Source organism: Balaenoptera acutorostrata, chromosome 10, assembly GCF_949987535.1.
Source record: "Balaenoptera acutorostrata chromosome 10, mBalAcu1.1, whole genome shotgun sequence".
Taxonomy (NCBI): Eukaryota; Metazoa; Chordata; class Mammalia; order Artiodactyla; family Balaenopteridae; genus Balaenoptera; species Balaenoptera acutorostrata.
The window spans coordinates 66,516,327-66,534,174 of NC_080073.1; the positions used below are offsets into that span (position 1 = coordinate 66,516,327).

Here is a 17,848-nt window from a genome sequence, read left to right on the forward strand (position 1 = left end):
TCTTCGCTGCCTCACCCCTCCCCGGGTCTTTCTCCTTCCTGCTTCAGTCCTCAGTCCCCTCCTCCCTTTCTCCCAGGGACAAGCCTCCCCCTTCCCAGGAAGTCAGGCTGGGGTGGGGTGGGGGGTCGGAAGGGAGTAAACGTGATGAATGGGGGTGGCAGTGAGCACTTTATCCCAGAAGCAAAAATAAAGGACTAGGAAGCAAACACCCAAGCACCCGGGAACAGAACAGAAAGTAGGCGAGCTGGGGACGTGCGTTTGAGGGCAGGACTTCGTGAGCAAGAGCTCAGCGGCGACACCGCAGCGGGTCACTTACAGGGGGCCGGCACTGGCCTTGTCCTTGTTGGCGCTCGGGTGCGCAATTAACTAGCGAAGGTAGTTTTCACTCCTGCCCCCCTCCCCCCCTTAAAAGAAAAGAAAGAAGAAGCCGGGAGTTTTGGAGCCAACTCCTGGAGAGGGAGCGGCTGAACTGATTCGGAAGTTGGATCTCTTTGTACACAGGAATGCGGAGAGAAAAAAACAAAACCCACCCCATTGCTTCATTTCCCCTCCAAGCCCGAGCACTTTCTGTTGTGCAATGAAAAGGCTTTTCACGTTGAGAAAAATGAATCCCGATTTGCGCTGCGAAGGAATGAGCGCGCCTCTCGGCGCGAGACGGCTCTCAGCTGGGCGCGGAGACGGCGCGGTGGCCGCAGGGCGACCGCGGCCTGGGCGCTCGGAGGCACGTCCTCCGCGCGCGGCTCAAGGTAGCGCCCGCGGGGTCGTTGGACTCCCCCTTCCGCGGGCTGCTGCACGGCTCTCGGCGACCCGAGGGCCGAGGAGTAGATAGTTCGGGGAACCTCGAGGGCGGAGAGCCCCAACTACGGCTGGGCCTCCTGGGGATGGCGGTTCCGCGAGTCTGGCTGGGGACTCGCCGGAACTGAAAACCTGTCCCGCGAGCCCGCTGGGGCCCCGAGACCCCTCGGAATCGCGCGGGGCAGGAGGCCGGGACGCGCTAGGGGCGCGGGAGGAGGGCCGGCGCACGTGGGTGCCGGCGGGCGGGCCGCAGCCGGGTGAGGGGTGGGGGCGGGGTGTGGCTTCTCCGCCTCCCGGGCGAGATTTACATGTGTGTGTGGCGGCCCCAGACTTCCTGCTCTGCTACGCTGCAGGTACGCGCGGGCCGGGCCGGGCGGGCGGCGGGTGAGCCGAGACGCGGGTACCTCCTCACCCGGACGCCACCACCGGCTCCCGGGCCGCGCCGCGCAGCCTTCCGCCCCGGGGGCTGCTAGCCCGCCCCGGCCGCGCCGAGCGCCCGGCTCCGAGGTGGGGGCGCGCCCCTCTCGGCCTCCCCGGTCATCTCCGCCCTCTGCACCTAGCCTGGCCGCGCGCCCCTGGGCGCCCCCACCGCCCAGGCTCCCCGGAGGGCCGCAGCCATGAGCGAGATGTCCAGCTTCCTCCACATCGGGGACATCGTCTCCCTGTACGCCGAGGGCTCCGTCAATGGCTTCATCAGCACTCTGGGGTGAGTGAGCCGAGTTCGCGGGGGCGGGGGCGCGGTGGGCCCTGGTGCTAGTTGCGTGCGTCCTGCTGCCTCCCGCCGACAGAGGACCTGGACGTCCCCAGCTTTAAGGAGCGGGGGAACGGCTCGCCTCCTTCTTTCAGAGAAAGGAAGTGAAATGTTTGCCCAGGTAAAGTCGGGCGCCCAGCCGGAGTTGTCAGGAGGCGCCCCCCTTCGCGAAGCCTCTACCCTGGCGCTCTCGCCCTTCTTCAGAAGGGGCGGGGAGGCCGAGACTTCCTCTGCAGGTGGTCCCTGTGCGGGGGCAGGTGGGTGGCTGGGGCGTTAGTTGGGGAAAGGCATCCGGGCCTGGAAGTGACCGACTCTGGGGTGGGGCGGAGCCGTGGGGGGGTGGGCAGGCTCAGCCCGGAGTCCTCTAGTAACAGACCTGTCGCACCTTTGAAGGGTCGCACCTTTTCCTCCTAGCTCTCTCCTGTCCTGCGCACCCCACCCCCCCGCCCCCATCACTAAGAGTGTCTTCGCAGCCCTCCCCTTCCAGGCGTCCCAGGTTCCTGCCGGCTGCCCCCTTCTCCCCGCCTCTCCCTGTCAATTTCCTGAGTAGCTCATCTGGCGCCTCTGGGTCCCTGGTCCCAGGATCTCTGGAGCGCTTTACCAACATTAATTAATTCTGGCCGCCACCCCCCAGGGTCTGGATAAGCAAGGAATCAATTCAAGTCCCTGGAGAGAGCCAGGCCTGAAGCTGGCATAGGGCAGGGCAAGAATTAGAGCGAATGGGTTTTATCTTCAGAGAGCAGTTGAGTGAGTCGGTGGCGATGGGGGGTAAGAGTGATTTCTCCACCTCTCCAGCCTCAGGGCAGGGCCTGTTACCTTTGTCACATTTTCGGTCTGGGGACTTGTGTTAAATGGTCTCATCTTCCCCACCCCACCCAGCCGTTTTATTTTAGGGTAAACCCACCCTCTTCTGCTGACCCTACCCTCATCTGGATGCCAACCAGCTGCAAGGTGCCCCCTCCCTGGGGGCTTTGGAGGACAGCTTTGGCACTCTGAGCCCAGGGCTGGCTCACCCTGAGCTGGGGAGGTGGGCGTCACCTGGCTCCCTTGGTGTCTTGTTGGGAGTTTAGCTTTAGTCCTGTGGGAAAGATCGGGAGCGTTGGAGGGCTGGCTTAGCCACCGGGGAATGGATGCTGACTTGGAATTCCAGAATACCTGCGCTCCTTATCTCAGCACCCTCCAGGCCTTCTCATTCCCCTCCCCATTCAGATGTGGACTCCCCAGCCCTGCGTCCCCTCCCCGCTACATCTGACTTGTTTTGCTCAGTTTACCAGAGGATGGGGGTGAGCTGCATTCCCAGCACATAGTAAACACGTCTGATAGCGCTGAGGGAAGGAGAAGAGACTGTGGGGACGTGGGGGATGCAGGGGCAGACGGTGGCCCCCTTCCTGGTGTCTGAACAATGCTGGGGGCTTTTGGGAAATGACCATCTTCTCTGTTGCTCTGAGTGCCAGGCTCAGGGCTGAGCACACTGTGGGGGCTTTTTTAGCACCTGGGAGGATCTAACAGAACCAAGGCCTACCACACAGGCCTCATGCCCTCACTAGGGATTCCCTCTATTGCTTTCTAGCACAGCTCCCTCCCACCCTGGCCCTTCCTGCCCCAGGAAGCTGCTTCCTACAGTCCAGTTTGATTCTGAGGCAGGGCCTGGTGACCGCCCAGAGCCCTTCTACTCCAGGGGCCGCTTCCCAGTGCAAACATCTCCAGGAGCTCCCAATTTCCCGCCGATACACGCCCACCCTCCTGGCACTCCCACCCTCCCAGCCTGGCCTTCTAGCACTGACATGTGCTGGCCCCAACTTCACTTTCTGTTTTTTTTTTTTCACCACCCCCTTCACGACCCTGACACTCCAGGTGCACCACCTGGATTGGGATTCCTGGAACCTTCCCCACGCTCTTGCGGTCTTGTCTCGGTCTCTTTACCTTTGCTCCTGTTGCCCCTGCCCTTCAGCCAGTCTCCACCTGAGTAAATCTGACCCACCCTCTCAGACCTGGTACAGAGTGGCCTCCTTTGTGAGCTCCAACCCCCCTCCCCCACCCCGGCAGAATTAACCCCTTTTCCCCTGTGCTTCGTGCTGCTTTATACACATTTCTCTCGGGTGTTAATTGTGTTGTTTTACAATTAGTTGAAAGTTTCTCTGTAGGGCCCTCTAACACTGGGAGCTTTGCCAGGATTGACTGATTAATTACCCCATTCATCCACTCAGGCACTGTGCTGGGCACCTTCTCAGAACTAGACTCAGTGAAGGAATGGTTTCTAAACACCATAAGGCATCGCTACTCAAAGTGTAGTCCTTGGTCCAGCAGCATCAGCATCACCAAGAAGCTTGTTAGAAAATACAGAATCTCACACCCCTGCCTGTCCTACTGAATCAGAATCTGCATTTTGAGCCCCAGGGGATTTGGAGCCTTAAAGAGAAGCATTGCTCTATGTGAGTCTCTCTCTGCTCCAGCCTCACCGGAATCTTTCTGCCTCCATCCTCAGCTCTGGTCCCCTTTGCCTTCATCCTGTCTGTTGGTGCCCATGTCTGCGAACCCTGGAGGCTGATTTGACTGAGTTCCCAGGCGATTGCAATGCTCGGTGCCCAAGAGGTGCCCAGTAAGGGCTGGAGAAAATGAATTTGATGAGGACAGGGGCAACGTTGGTGGACAGTGGGACTGGCTCAGCTGGGGGGTGGAAAGGATGGGGGACATTGGTGGAGGAGGGAGTCTGGGGCAGCTTCAGATTCCAGCCAGGCTCTGCAGAGCCAAGTGGAGGAGGCCAATTAGAGCTGCCTGCGTAATTAGAGCTCCCGGTGAAGATTGTACATTAACTCTGGGTTGGGAGGATGGGAGGGGTCTGGGGAGTGGATCCTGGAGCAGGTTGAGACCTCAGCCGGGAAGGGAAAGCAGGCCCACACCTGTTCTTGGGAGGAGAGCATGGCCAGGGACACTGCCTTGTCTCTCGCTCTGGGTGGGAGGCAGCAGAGGCCAGGGCTGCAGCGGCAGGTCAGGGCCACTTCAGGTGAAGGATTTACTATGGCTCCTGGCCAGTGGCTGTGGGGAACCGGCCCTGTGTGCAGGGTAGGCCCCTCAGGTTCTCATGTCCAGTTCCTAGAAGGTCTCTTTTGAGTGCCCAGAGGGGCGGCCCCGAGACCACTGGGGTAAGCTGGGGAGTGCAGGTGAACTGGGTCTTGCAGTTGAGCTCCCAAGATTTGTCAGATTGCCTCTGCCTGCACATGGCTGGGCCTTGGAGCACCATTTGGGGGCTCTCAGGGCCTCTGGACCTGTGTCACCCAGGGCTGGGTGATCACAGGGAGTAGGGTCAGAAGTGACGTTGGGATTCCGTGTCTATCTTCCAGCCGGATCTTCTTCCCCAGGAGGGTGGGCATTGGAGGTCAGGACCCAGAAAACGTGGAGGAAGTCCCAGGTCCCCAGGGTCAGGACCTGCTTTGTCACTAACTGGATGGGTGATTTTGGCAAGGCCCTCCCTCTCAGAGTCTGTTTCTATCAGCCTGGTTGTCCTCTAAGGTGCTCTGTTTGCACCCGAGAATCTCCCTGTGGGTCTTTAAAAAAAATTCCAGCTCCCATGTCCCATGTCAGACCAACTGTATTAACATTTCTAGGGGTGGGCGTCTGAGGTTTGGATTTTTAAAGCTCCCCAGTGCTTCTAATGTGTACGTGGGGTGCGGGGGGTCCCTTCTCAGGGCCCTCTCAGGCTGACAGGCTGTGAGGAAACCTAGCTGTTGGGTCTGCCTGCCGCTTGGTCCAGAGAGCCCATCTCTTAGCCTTCATCAGACTTCATTAAGTCATTCAACAAACATCTAATGAGCACCTACTATGTGCCAGGCACTGTTCTAGTCACTGGGGAATCAGTGGTAACCAAGACAGAGTCCAGCCTGTTCCAGTCTGTACAGCGGAGAGCTGGGAGAGATGGTCTTTAAGGGCCCTTTGTGCCTTAAGGCCCTGAGGCTCATGTGATTCCAGGAGGGGGCGCTGCCCCTCCCGTGCAGACGACATTCCACTGGCAGATTTCAGACCTGCCATTGGCTTTCACTTAATGGTGATTTCACTGGAATGAGATGTTGGACTTACCCCTGTCCTGTGCCCCAAGGCAGGGTCTCAGCCTCCACTAGGCCAATCCATACAACTCATGTTTTTTTGGAAAATGTATACTTTTTTCTTTTTTTCTTTCTTTTATTTTTTAAACATTTATTTATTTATTTATTTATGGCTGTGTTGGGTCTTCATTTCTGTGCGAGGGCTTTCTCTAGTTGTGGCAAGTGGGGGCCACTCTTCATCGCGGTGCGTGGGCCTCTCACTATCGCGGCCTCTCTTGTTGCAGAGCACAGGCTCCAGACGCGCAGGCTCAGTAGTTGTGGCTCACGGGCCTAGTTGCTCCGCGGCATGTGGGATCTTCCCAGACCAGGGCTCGAACCCATGTCCCCTGCATTGGCAGGCAGATTCTCAGCCACTGCGCCACCAGGGAAGCCCCTTTTTTCTTTTTTAAATGAAAAAATTTTTTTGGCCATGCCCTGTGGCTTTTGGGATCTTAGTTCCCTGACCAGGGATTGAACCCAGGCCCCGGCAATGAAAGCTCCGAGTCCTAACCACTGGACCGCCAGGAAATTCCCATACATATTTTTTTCCTGATTAAAAAATAATATATGCTCCATGGAGAAAACTTGAAAAACTAAAATAAAAATTATCTGTAATACCACTGTGATTATATTGACAGCCTCTATATGGACTTTCTAGCCTTTTATGCACGCAAATAAAGATTTACAAAACAATATCACATTGCACATCTGGCTTTGTATCCTGTCTTTTCGGGGGGAATACATTAAGCTGTATTTTCCCATGCGTGCCAGCCTACGACTGTTGTGGCCACAGAGCATCCCCCGGTATGATGTACCTTCATTTACTTAAGCAACTCTAGTATTGGGCATTCAGCTGGTCTCTAAATTTTTTGCTGTTCCAAACAATCTGCCCTGAACATCCTAGTCCATACATGCCCGAACACTTGTCCAGTTATCCTCTCAGGATAGATTCCCAGAAGTGGAATTCTGAGATCAAAGGGAAGGCACATCTTTATTTATTTATTTATTTTTCCTGCCGCGGCACGTGGCTGCGTGGCTTTTGGGATCGTTCCCTGACCATGGATTGAATCTGGGCCCTCAGCAGTGAGAGCTCAGAGTCCTTACCTCTGGACCACAAGGGAACTCCCAAGGCACAGCTTTTACCTTGCTGGCTCTAACTCTGCACATTACTCTGGTGGCGGAGGAGGTGGAAACGGGGACCCTGCGCCCTGGGGGGTCTGGCCCACTTCACATCACGAGTTTGAGAGTGTTGTGCTAGGGGTGTGGGGAGTAATACCAGCCCCTGCCCTCGAGGTTGGGCCAGGTTGGGCGTGGCGGCTGCAGTGGGGAGGGGGTGAAGTAGAGAGAGGGGTGGTGTGTGGGTTGCCTGAGGACAGGATCAGCCCCAAGTTCCCACTGAGGGACTCCAGGGACCCAGGCTGCATGCAGCTCCTAGGCCTTAAAGAATCCTGCTGTAGCCACTTGCTCACACTCTGTCCTGCCCTGCGTTCCTGACCCCATGTCCCTTCCCCTCCTCTCCCTTCCCCTCCCCTCCGCTCCCTGACTTGGCCCAGTGGGGCTGTGGGGTGGAGGCTTGGGTTGGAGGTGGGGTGCTGTGCTGGATTTTAGGGTGGGGTCACAGGAGCTTTCTGCTGTCAGTTTACGGGCAGGTGTCTGGGTTTCAGTTACCCATGAGCACACGTCTCCTGCAGTCTACCCCGAGGCCTGCTCGCCACACTTCACCCCATGTGGAGCTGGGGGGCTCCTGCCTGGAAGTGGGGGCTGTGAGGGAGGTGGGAAGGAGGCCTGGGAAGGGGGGAGGAGAGCAGAGCCCAAATCTCCAGTAAGTTCATCACAGGCCTCTGAATGTCAGCTCTGAGCTCCCCGAAGTGCGTCACGCGGGTCACGCCCAGTAGTGGTAATGGTTCCCAGCAGTTGTGCCTGTAGCCAGCCTGCTGCAGGGAGGACCCCTGGCTTAGTGGGGCTAAGCGATTTGCTGGGGGTGGAGGTGGTGGCCGTAAGCCAGCAGGAGTCCCGCGCGCCACCGGAGAGGAGGCTGCAGGACTCTTCACACCAGGGCAGAGACGAGACTGGGCGCTGACAGCACAGTGCGCCTGGGGTGTGGGCTGGGGGGTGGGGAGGACACACTGCAGAGGGCTTCCCACCTGAGGAGACAGACAGTAGGGGCTCCTTGCAGGGGATTGAGTGGGGGAGTAAAATGATCACAGTGGTGTGTAAAGGTACATATTTGTTTGGCTGGCAGGTGGGCAGAGCCAGGAGAGACAGTGAACATAAATCTTAGCCCAGGGGCAGCTGTGCATATTTGGTTCACAAATCCCTCTCCCATCACTCAGCCAGCCAGCCATCACCCGCTTCTTCCAGCCTGCAGGAGAGCCGGCTCTCCGGGGTCCGAGTCTAGAAATGGGTGACAGGGGTGATAGAGGTCATGCGAGGGAGAATTAAGTCTGTGTCTCAGAGATGCTGCTGCTGACGATAAACGGACTTCACCGAGTGTTTACAGCTCTGGCCTGTGCTGTCCCTTTGACCCCTTACCACCAACCAGAGGCATATATATAATTTATAAAAGTAGAGAGAGGGACTTCCCTGGTGGTCCAGTGGTTAAGACTCCACATTCCCAATGCAGGGGGCACGGGTTCGATCCTTGGTCAGGGAACTAAGATCCCGCGTTCCACGTGGTATGCCCCCCCCCAAAAAAAAATAGAACCATTTAGAACACCCATATACCCACCACCTAGACTTAATCATTGTTTACATTTTGCCATATTTGCTATGTTTCTTTTTTGCTGAAGTATTTAATGGTAGATTACATGCGTTTTTTTCACCTCTACATCCTTCATTTTACAGGAAATAGGCTATGTTCCTGTGTAACCACAGTGCTGTTATCATACCAATTAGTAATTTCCTAATAGCGTCTGATGCCCAATCCATAGTCCAATACACTCTATTGTTCTCAGTCTAGCCTTGACCGCTGGTTTCTTTAATTTAGGATCTACTCAAGGTCCACGTGTTAATTTGATTCTTATGCCTCTTAAGTCGCCTTTAATCTAAAGCAACGCCCAGCCCCCACCTCTTTCTTCCCCACCCCATAAGGGGGAGGCTGTAGACTTGTCTCACTTTCTGGAGTCATCAGGGCTGCTTTGCTTCTCTGTTTCCCAGAGAGCCCTGCAGGGGTGTGGAGGAGGGTGGCCTGGGCTTCAGGGCTGCCCTGCTAAGGCTCCTCCAGCCTCAGTTACTCTGTCAGGTTTGCAGGGCTGAGAGCCCAGTCCCCGGATGGAGAGCAGGAGAGAGGCCTGGGCAGGGCAAGGCCGACCTGTGAGGGAAGGGTGGGCTGGGTGGCCCAGGGTTGCCCCTCTTCTGGGCCTTTTCTCAGTTCTCTCTTGTGTCTCCTGCTCCCCATCCCTCTTCTCCTTGGCCTAACAGAGACCCCAGGACTCGCCAGAGCCCACCCAGTCCTGAGAGCCAGAAACCCAGGCCTGCGGGCAGAGGCAGTGCCCCGAAGGCTTGCACCCTGGCCAGGGGCCCTTATTTCTGTCAGGCCAAGTTTAGTCACTTTTGCTGCCTCTCTTCCTCACTGGAGAGGCTCTTGGGGGTTCCCTGAGTGTGTGGCTTACTGTCCTTCCTAGACTTAAGCTCTCTGAAGGGATGAGCCATGCTTGTTTTAAATTCCATATACTGGTCCCTTCGGTGACTCAAAGTGGATCCTTGGCAAAGAAAGACCTGTAGAGGTCAAGTATATGGATGTTTTTGCAGGGATGCAGAAGTGAAGTTCTTTTCTCCGACGGGCCAGTGATCCCAGCCAGTGAACCTGGGTTCCTCTCCCAACATTTCTCCCCACCCTCACCTAGTGGTTGTGACTTTGGTTATTTGGGGAGGGGGAATCCAAGGCCCCCATCCTCCACCAGCCAGTCCCAGTGTTCTGACAGTGCCTGCTTTGGGCGTGGCCTTCTGTGGGTCTAGCCTAGATCTGTGGGGTGGTGGCCAGTGCCCTGGGCTGGGAGTCAGGAGATCTGGGGTCTGGAACTGGCTGTTCTTTAACTTGTGTGACCTGAGCTCGTCAGTTTCCCCCTCCACCCTCTTTTCCAGGCTAGATCAGGGAGGGGCTGTCTGGGGACCCTTTGGGATTTCCCCAGTCTGGTGTCCTCCTCCCTTGGCTGCTCCTCTGATAGTCACTTGCCCCACTTCTAGCTCCCTTCTTCCTCCTATTTATCTAACCTTTCCGGACAGCACTGACCCACCCCACTGCCTTTTCCATGGCTCCCACCTGGATCTCAAAGTCCACCCTGGTCAGAATGGGGCCAGCCAGGCCCCTGGATGCATGTGCCTTTCCCTCTTCCTTCAGACCAAGGTCTTGGGGTGCAGACCCCAGGGGCATTTCAGGGACAGCGCCCTTCTCCACATCCTTCTAGAGCAGAGATATCCACCAGCTCCTGCTCAGAGGGTCCAGGGCAGGCCTGCCCACAGGCTTCCTGCCCGACCCTCCCTACCCGTACTACCCCCTCCCCTTGCCCACTCTACTGATGCCCTATTGGGCCCTGCACAGTGCAGGCTCAAACTCATCTTGTGTCACCCAATGGATGGAAGGCTTACAGCAGACTGTCCTCAGGGCTCCTGAGTGTCCACTGGGCTGGGGGGGTGGGGGTTGGGGGGTGGTTTGCACAGGTGAAGGACGTGGCTCCTGTCCTCACAGCACACAGCATGGTGGACGTGAGCTTCCAGAGGGTGGGGACCATACCCAGCACATAATCCCTTTGCAGTAAGATTTTGTTGAACGGATGGAGACCTAGATTGTATAGGTGCCGTCAACTGACCAGCTGTGTGGCCCAGGTGGTCCCTTTAACTCAGTGAACATCGCAGTGGACTGTGGTAAGAATGGAATGAGGTATCGGGTGTAATTTATAAATTAAGTGTTCTGCACAGCGGAGCGTCGGTTTTTCTAAGATGATCTTGGCTGGGGTGCCTTTAGTTAAGGGGCGATGCCTCATGTGGTGGAAACGGGCTGGGAGCTCTGCAGGAGCCTAAGCGCGGCCTTGAAGATGGCAGGACTCGGAGGGGGTTTCTGCGTGTGCAGAGGCGTGGAGGGGGGGACAGCGAGATCAGGGGGCTGGCGGTGCGCGGGAGTAGGCCCTTCCCTGGACCTTGGACGGAGATGGACGCGCTCAGGAGGGGAGGGGGACAGTGAAGCGACGCGGCAACTTCTCCCAGGAGAACCCGGCTCTGGTTACAGCGCCAGGTGCGCATCGCAAGCCGGACACTAATCCACACAGATACCCTCACCAAGAGGGAGAATGGGGGAGCTACTGCCCGGGATGTAGGTGCCACCAGGTGGGGAGGGGTCCTCCGGAGCCGCCTTCCGCGGGCTCCCGGGCGGCGGGGGAGGAAAGCGCGGGCGCTGGTGGCTCGTCCCGCGCCCCGCCCCTCGCGCCCGCCTCCCACCGCCCCCGGGCGCTCCTGGCCCAGGCCCAGAGTCTTGGCGGCGGCTTGCAGGCAGGCCGGGGCGAGGGCGCGTTCGCATCCCCTCCGCGACGCGGCTGGGGCGACGGCCACACACCGGGAGGCGAGTTTCGCTTCTCGGCGGGGGCGGGGCCCGGGAGGGCAGAAAGCGCGCTGCGGCCTCTGCGCGTCAGCTGGGTCTCGGCGGGCCGGGGCGGGGTTTCGGAGGGGCGGGGGCGGGGCGCTCGGCGACCACCTCACTGCCGCTCCGTCTACCCAGAGGGACAGAAGGCCCGGCCGCGCCCTCTGAGGCTCCTCCTCCATCAAAACTTACCTGTCTGCTGTCCCAGCCCTTGCAGCCCGTCTGATAAGGGCTTTCCTGCTCATCTGTTAATGGCTTCACGGGACACTCCTCCCATCCCCTCCCGCCTAATAGCACCTTCTTGGGATGCCTCAGTCCTAAGGAGTAGGTTCAGAGGAATGGAGGGGAGGCTTGTGAGGGGGCGCTTGGGGACATTTTGGGACTCTTTAAAACATCCTGCTGCTGGCTGCCTTCTTTGCCTGTGGACTTGGTGGAGGCCTGCCCTAAGCTACAGCTAGGAAATGAAATGATGGGGAGGGCGAGGCGCCATCCCTTAGAGGTTGCAGGGGAGGGGTACAGAACGTTCCCAGGGATGTTGATTTTGCTCATCCAGAACCCACACTTGGAGGAGGGAGGGGGTGGAATGTTGGATCCAGGAGGAAGTTCTGAAAGTCCCATCTTCCTGACCTTGTTTTCCTGATATCTTGCGGGAGCCCCCTGCCTTTTTTTTTTTTTTTTAACCGTCTACGTGGCTTGCTTCTCTGTTCTTACCATTCCTGTCCCCTCTTGGCTGCAGGTCTGGGATGTTTCCTTTCCAACCTTGCTTGAAATTCCCCCCCTGGAGGGCATGCTCCCCTCCTGACCAGTCCCTCCCCTTTTCCAAGTGGCTTCAGCTTGCGCTCCCAAAGCAGTGCCCTGCTTTGTAAACCACTGGGCACTGGGGAGGGGCTGAGTTGGAGACAGCAGGGTTTCAGAAGCTGTGCCAGAGTGGGCGGGGACAGAAGGACATCCACATAATGACCAGGCAGATTTGTGCCAGGGGGATTAGGAAAAGCACGCCAGGCATCCACTTTTGCATGTCTTTTTCCTGCACTTGTGACCCAGGGGAGGGATGGAGGGTTCTGGGGTGAGGATGGGTTTTCCTCAGACTGGGAGTCTCTGGGGAGGTGGCCTACACAGGGCCTTGTGCACTGGTCAAGATGGCGGCTGTGGGGACTACGCCATCCTCTCCTCAGTTGCACCAACTTCCATGATGCCCTATGGCTGTCCAGCACCCCTAGCAGTGCCAGGTGCCAGGCCGTGGCCGAGGCTTCCTCCCCTCCCCTACCAAAACTTACCCATCCTGTGTTTCCTCCCCTCAGGGCTTTGCCAAGAGACAACCAGCTAATCTGATTCACTAATCTCTTACAGGAAATTCTATGAATTATTCAAGGTTTTGCACAGCTTCTGCCTCTTCTTTCACACCTTGTCTGATTGGCCAAGCTCTGACCTCTCCCTTCCCTGGGTGAAATCCACAGATTGGCACCAATGCATATTCCTTATATCATGAACTCATTCTGAGTATGTGACTTGTCTTCCCGATGAGATTTTAAACTCTCTTAGGGACCTTATCTTTTGCTTCTTGTGGACTTCCCACAGCAGCTAGTAAAATGATTAATTGACTCAATATGTATGTCGTGTGTGCCCGCTCTGCGCCAGGCAGGTGGTCCAGATGCTGAGGATACAGGAGGAAGCGGAACAGACACATCCCTGTCCTCATGAATCTTCCATCTCAGGTTGGGGGGGATAGGAACCAAAATAAATAAAATATGTAGCAGGCTGGGTGGTGATATGGAGAACAGGGAGGAAGATGAGAAGTGTGGGAGAGAACAGTTTACAGTTTTTAAAAGGATAGGGAGGGAGGGTGTCCATGGGAATGGGTCATTTGAGGTGAGATCTGAAGGAGGTGAGAGAGGGAGTCAGGAGGGTGTCTGGGGCAGAGAGTTCCAGGCAGAGGGAGAAGCCAGGGTCAAATCTCCTGGAATGTTTGAGGAGCCTGGAGGAGGGCTGTGGGCTGGAGCAGAGTGGGCCAGGGGCTGGGGGAGGAGATGAGGTCTGAGAGGTAAGGTGGTAAGATCATGTGGGGTCTTTCAGGCCATTGTGAGTTCTTGGGTGGGTGGTTCTCTGAGATGGGTGGTTCTGGAGGGTTCTGAGCAGAGAACTGCCCTGATTTGACTGACCTTTTAAAGGGATCCCTTTTCTGCTAAGTGGGGAACAGGCTGTAGGGAGATGAGAGGGGGGGCCAGGAGACTAATGGGGAGGCAGTTACATCCAGGTGAGAGCTGGTGGGGGCCTGGACAGGGTGGTGGTGGCAGCATGATGAAAAGAGGTCAGATTCCATACATATATATTTTTTTTAATTTTTAAACTTATTTAATTAATTAATTAATTAATTAATTAATTAATTTTTGGCTGCATCGGGTCCTAGCTGCGGCACACGGGCTCCTCGTTGTGGCGTGTGGGCTCCTATCTAGTTGTGGCGTGGAGGCTCCAGGGCTCGTGGGCTCTGTAGTTTGTCGCACACAGGCTCTCTAGTTGAGGTGCGCGAGCTCAGTAGTTGTGGCATGCAGGCTTAGTTGCCCCGCAGCATGTGGGATCTGAGTTCCCTGACCAGGGATCGAGTCCGCGTCCCCTGCATTGTAAGGCGGACTCTTTACCACTGGGCCACTAGGAAAGTCCCACCATATGTATATATTTTAAAAAATTTTATTGAAGTATAGTTGATTTACAATGTTGTGTTAATTTCTGCTATACAATAAATTGACTCAGTTATATATATATATTCTTTTTCCTATTTTTTTCCATTATGGTTTATTACAGGATATTGAATATAGTTCCCTGTGCTATACAGTAGGACCTTGTTGTTTATCCATCCTATATATACTAGTTTACATCTGCTAATCCCAAACTCCCAGTCCATCCCTCCTCCATCCCCTCCACTGGCAACCATGTCTGTTATCTATATCTGTGAATCTGTTTTTGTTTCTTAGATAGGTTCATTTGTGTCATATTTTAAAGTCAGATTCCATACATATTTTGAAGATAAAGCCCACAGGGTTTCCTCACAGATTAGGTTTGAAGGGCGAGTGGAAGAGAGGACCAAGGATAGATCCAAGGTTTTTGGCCCAAGCAATTGGGAGGATGGATCAGCTGAGATGGGGAGGACTTCAAGAAGAGCAGGAGCTCAGCTTGTAACGTGCTGAGTTTGCGATGCCTGTGGACATCCAAGTGGAGACGTGGAATGGGCAGTTAGATCTACGAATCTGGAGTTTGGGGGAAGAGGGATGGCAGAGGTGGAGGTGGGAGTCATCAGTGAATGTATAAGTGGTGCTTTGAACCCATGCTTGTGGCTGAGATGACCAAGGGTCAGTGCTGATGGAGAAGGGGAGAGGGCTAAGGACTGAGCTAGAGTCTGGGGACAGGGAAGGGGACCAAGTGAGTCCTCACAGCAAGCTGCCCTCTCCCCTCCCCTCCCTGTCACAGAGAGGTCCCCCACAGCAACCCCCCCCCCCCCATGCTGCTGGGACCACCTCTGTAGAGATGAGAGCTCCAGGGACCTTGGGATCAACCGGAGGTTTAGCACAGCTGGGGCAAGGAGGCTGTGAGGCTAGCTAGGGAGTGGGTGGAGGTCAGATCACAAAAGGCCTTGTTGGCCAATCCAAGGAGGAGAGGCGCAGAAGGAGGCTTTGGAATTAGCTCTGTGGCTTCAGACAAATTATTTAATGTTCAAACCCAGTTTCCTCCTTTGTAAAATGGTGCTCATGACTAGCCCCTTGGGGGAAGTTGGTGAGAATTCAGAGGAAGTGGTTGTGAAGTGCTGAGATAGAATTGGCCTCTGAAATGGTGGGTCATCATCATCACTTTGTCCTAGAGGCTGGGGTGGCATTGAAGAATGTTAAATGCAGGAATAGGTGGATGGATGGATGAGTGGGTGTCCTCCAGAGACTCAGGATTAACCTCAGTCATGGCTGGAAGGGAGGAATTTCAAGCCCAAGGGTGACCAAAGCAGAGAGTATGAAATGGACCTGACTGAGGTCAGGAAGGTGCAAGGTTCACTGTCCTGTCTTTGAGACCTGGAGGCCTGTCCCCGTAGTTTGGTGTCTCATAAGCTTCTCTCATCTGTTCGTCTGTCTCTAGTCTCTCTCTGCTTCTGTTTCTTATCCTGTTTATCTTTCTGACTGTCTTTTCTGTCTCTCCCTTCCTCTCTGTGTCTCTGTCTCTCGGTCCCCTTCTCTCATCCTCCTCCATCACCTGCTGCCTTTTCAGATCTGGGCAGGGTCTCAGGGCTATGACAGGAGTTATATCCGCAGTGTGTGACAGCCCAGACTGGCAGCAGATCCCCATGGGACAGCTCCAGCTGGGGGGTTGGGGGTGGGCTGGGTGTGTCTCTGAGCATTTTGTGGGGTGTCCCCCATCCCCACCCAGGAGACCTCGCCTTTTAACAGTGGTGCCAGGAAAGGGGATGACCTGATGGCAGGGGGTTGTCAGTGATGGAGAAGTTTCTTTGTTTTTTGTTCTGTTTTTTTAATTGAAGTATAGTTGATTTACAATGTTATGTTAATTTGTGCTGTACAGCAAAATGATTCAGTTATACATATATATACATTCTTTCTTTTTTCATATTCTTTTCCATTATGGTTTATCACAGGATACTAAATATAGTTCTCTGTGCTATACAGTAGGACCTTGTTGTTTATCCATTCTATATATAAAAGCTTATATCTTCGAACCCCAGCCTCCCACTCCATCCCTTGAGAGGTTTCTTTGGAGGCCTCCCTGGTGCCCTGGAACCCCCTGCCCTGAGGGAGGGACGCCTAGGGAGGTGGGTGTCTTCTTTCTGCTGACCCAGCCGCCTTGTCCTCCAGGTTGGTGGATGACCGCTGTGTCGTGGAGCCCGCGGCTGGGGACCTGGACAACCCTCCCAAGAAGTTCCGAGGTGAGACCTCTGCTCCCCCCACTAACTCCCCTCCCTCTCCTGGCTGCTGAGTCCTGGACCTCGGACAGAACCTATTCAACCTAGGGGCCCAGTGGGCGGGTTAGGCAATGTGCCGCCCACAGCCCCCTCGCACTGCTGTCTGTGGAACCCCCATCAGCTTGAACGATGCCATCTTGGCAGGATGGCCTCTGCCTTCATTTCCCGGGGGCCACACCCCACTTCTCAGGGGCACACCCACTTCTGGCTGGGGGCCCGTTCTCCCCAGACCTCCCCACCACCCACAAGGCTTTCTTTGTCTGTGTGACTGGGCGTTTTCTGAGGGAACAGGGGAGGAAAAGAGAATCTCCTCAGGTGTTAGGAGGCCCAGGGTGAGAGCCCTTCTCTGTGCCGCATGGTGAGGGGGTTGGACCCCATGGTCCCCAGGCAAGTGCCTTCCCTCTCTGTGTCCTCCGAGGTCAGTGGGCTCCTCAGCCCCGCCCCACAGGCCCAGGGGCCCTCGTGAGGATGAAATGATATCCTGCTGTCACTGCGCCCCACAGGGGAAGGTGTCATTGTGGTGATTACTTGTGAGGCTGAGACAGACAGGCAGACGGAGCCTGGGCGTGGTGGGCAGGTTGGGAGCAGGCAGGAACAGGCCAGGCCGTGCCACCTCGGCTGCCCACGTGGCTGCTCCTCTGGGGAGAGATCAGCTGGGATTGTCCTCGAGAGGGATGCGGTTGAGGGAGGGGAGTGGGATTCAAGACAGTCCTGTGGCATCCTTGGCGCTCTCTGTCTGCTGGGGGCCTTGCCTATCTGTCGGAGTGTGGAGGAGATAGAAGGGCTCCTCCCAGGCTGCAGGGGGGCCCCACATCTACTGTTCTGCTTCCATCGTGTGCCTCTGAGTGGGGTCTTAGGTCAGGACGTGCCTGGCTCTGTGGGGCCCGCCTCTGGCACTGGACCTTCCTCACCACCGCAGACCCCTCTGTCCTGCCCCATCTGGCCGCACTGCCTCTCACCTCATCCCTTACCCCTGGCCCCTCCCTTGTTCCCTCTAGCCACACCAGGCCCGCTGCTTTTCCTCATATTTATTAGCCATGCTCTGGGTAAAGATGGGGGTTTGGGGTGGTTGTGTGGGCTGCCTGCTTGAAGTTACAGCTCTGGCACCTTCCCGGAGCCAGAAATAGGAGAGCTTTGATTTCTGCTCTAGCTGAGGGTTTTGGGTGAATTCTTGGGAAGAACTTAGAACGGAAGAGAGTGGTTGAGGTCCCGAGGCTGGGCTGTGCCAGGTCAGGGAGGGGACCGGGGCTGAAAGGAGGAGGTGGGTGGTGTGTCTCGGTGTGTGCAGTCAGCTGTGTGGCGTGATCGGTGGTGACAGGGAGGTGGGTGTGGCAGAGGAATATTTGCCCTCGAGTTCCGGTAGACAGAGTTTGGGGCCAATTTTTGACAACAAAACAGCTACTTAGCAGAACAAGTGCTCCTTTGACTTCTTGTCCTCCTCCCACTCCCTCCTTTCTCTTCCTCTTTATTTTCCCAAAGCCCGTGAGCAGGGCCCACCCCAGCGTCGGGGGCTGCTCCGTGGTCCCCGAGGCTGTGCTGGGCCCCACCAGCTCCGGGAGATGCCAGAGGGGCTCAGCCTCCAGCCTCCTTCCCACCCACCCTGCTCCTGGCCTGGCCTGGGTGTCTTGGTGAGGCGGGCAGAGGCCCCTCTGGACCCCGTGTGGCCCAATGTGGACCTGAGAAGAGCCCACCTTCTGGGA

The 17,848-nt window shown here is 56.3% G+C and overlaps 1 protein-coding gene across 4 annotated transcripts in view; it reads left to right on the plus strand.

Moving 5' to 3' along the window:
* The first annotated feature begins 1,081 nt into the window (after positions 1 to 1,081).
* Positions 1,082 to 17,848, plus strand: part of ITPR3 (inositol 1,4,5-trisphosphate receptor type 3) — a 67,171-nt gene continuing 50,404 nt past the window's right edge. For 3 of the 4 annotated variants that reach the window (XM_057554339.1, XM_057554340.1, XM_057554341.1), the window contains exons 1-3: positions 1,082 to 1,148; positions 1,356 to 1,501; positions 16,042 to 16,112. In XM_057554339.1, the coding sequence (XP_057410322.1) occupies positions 1,104 to 1,148; positions 1,356 to 1,501; positions 16,042 to 16,112 (262 nt within the window). In that variant the 5' untranslated portion in view covers positions 1,082 to 1,103. Of the gene's footprint in view, positions 1,149 to 1,339; positions 1,502 to 16,041; positions 16,113 to 17,848 lie in introns of those variants that run through there. The other variant, XM_057554342.1, reaches the window with a different exon arrangement.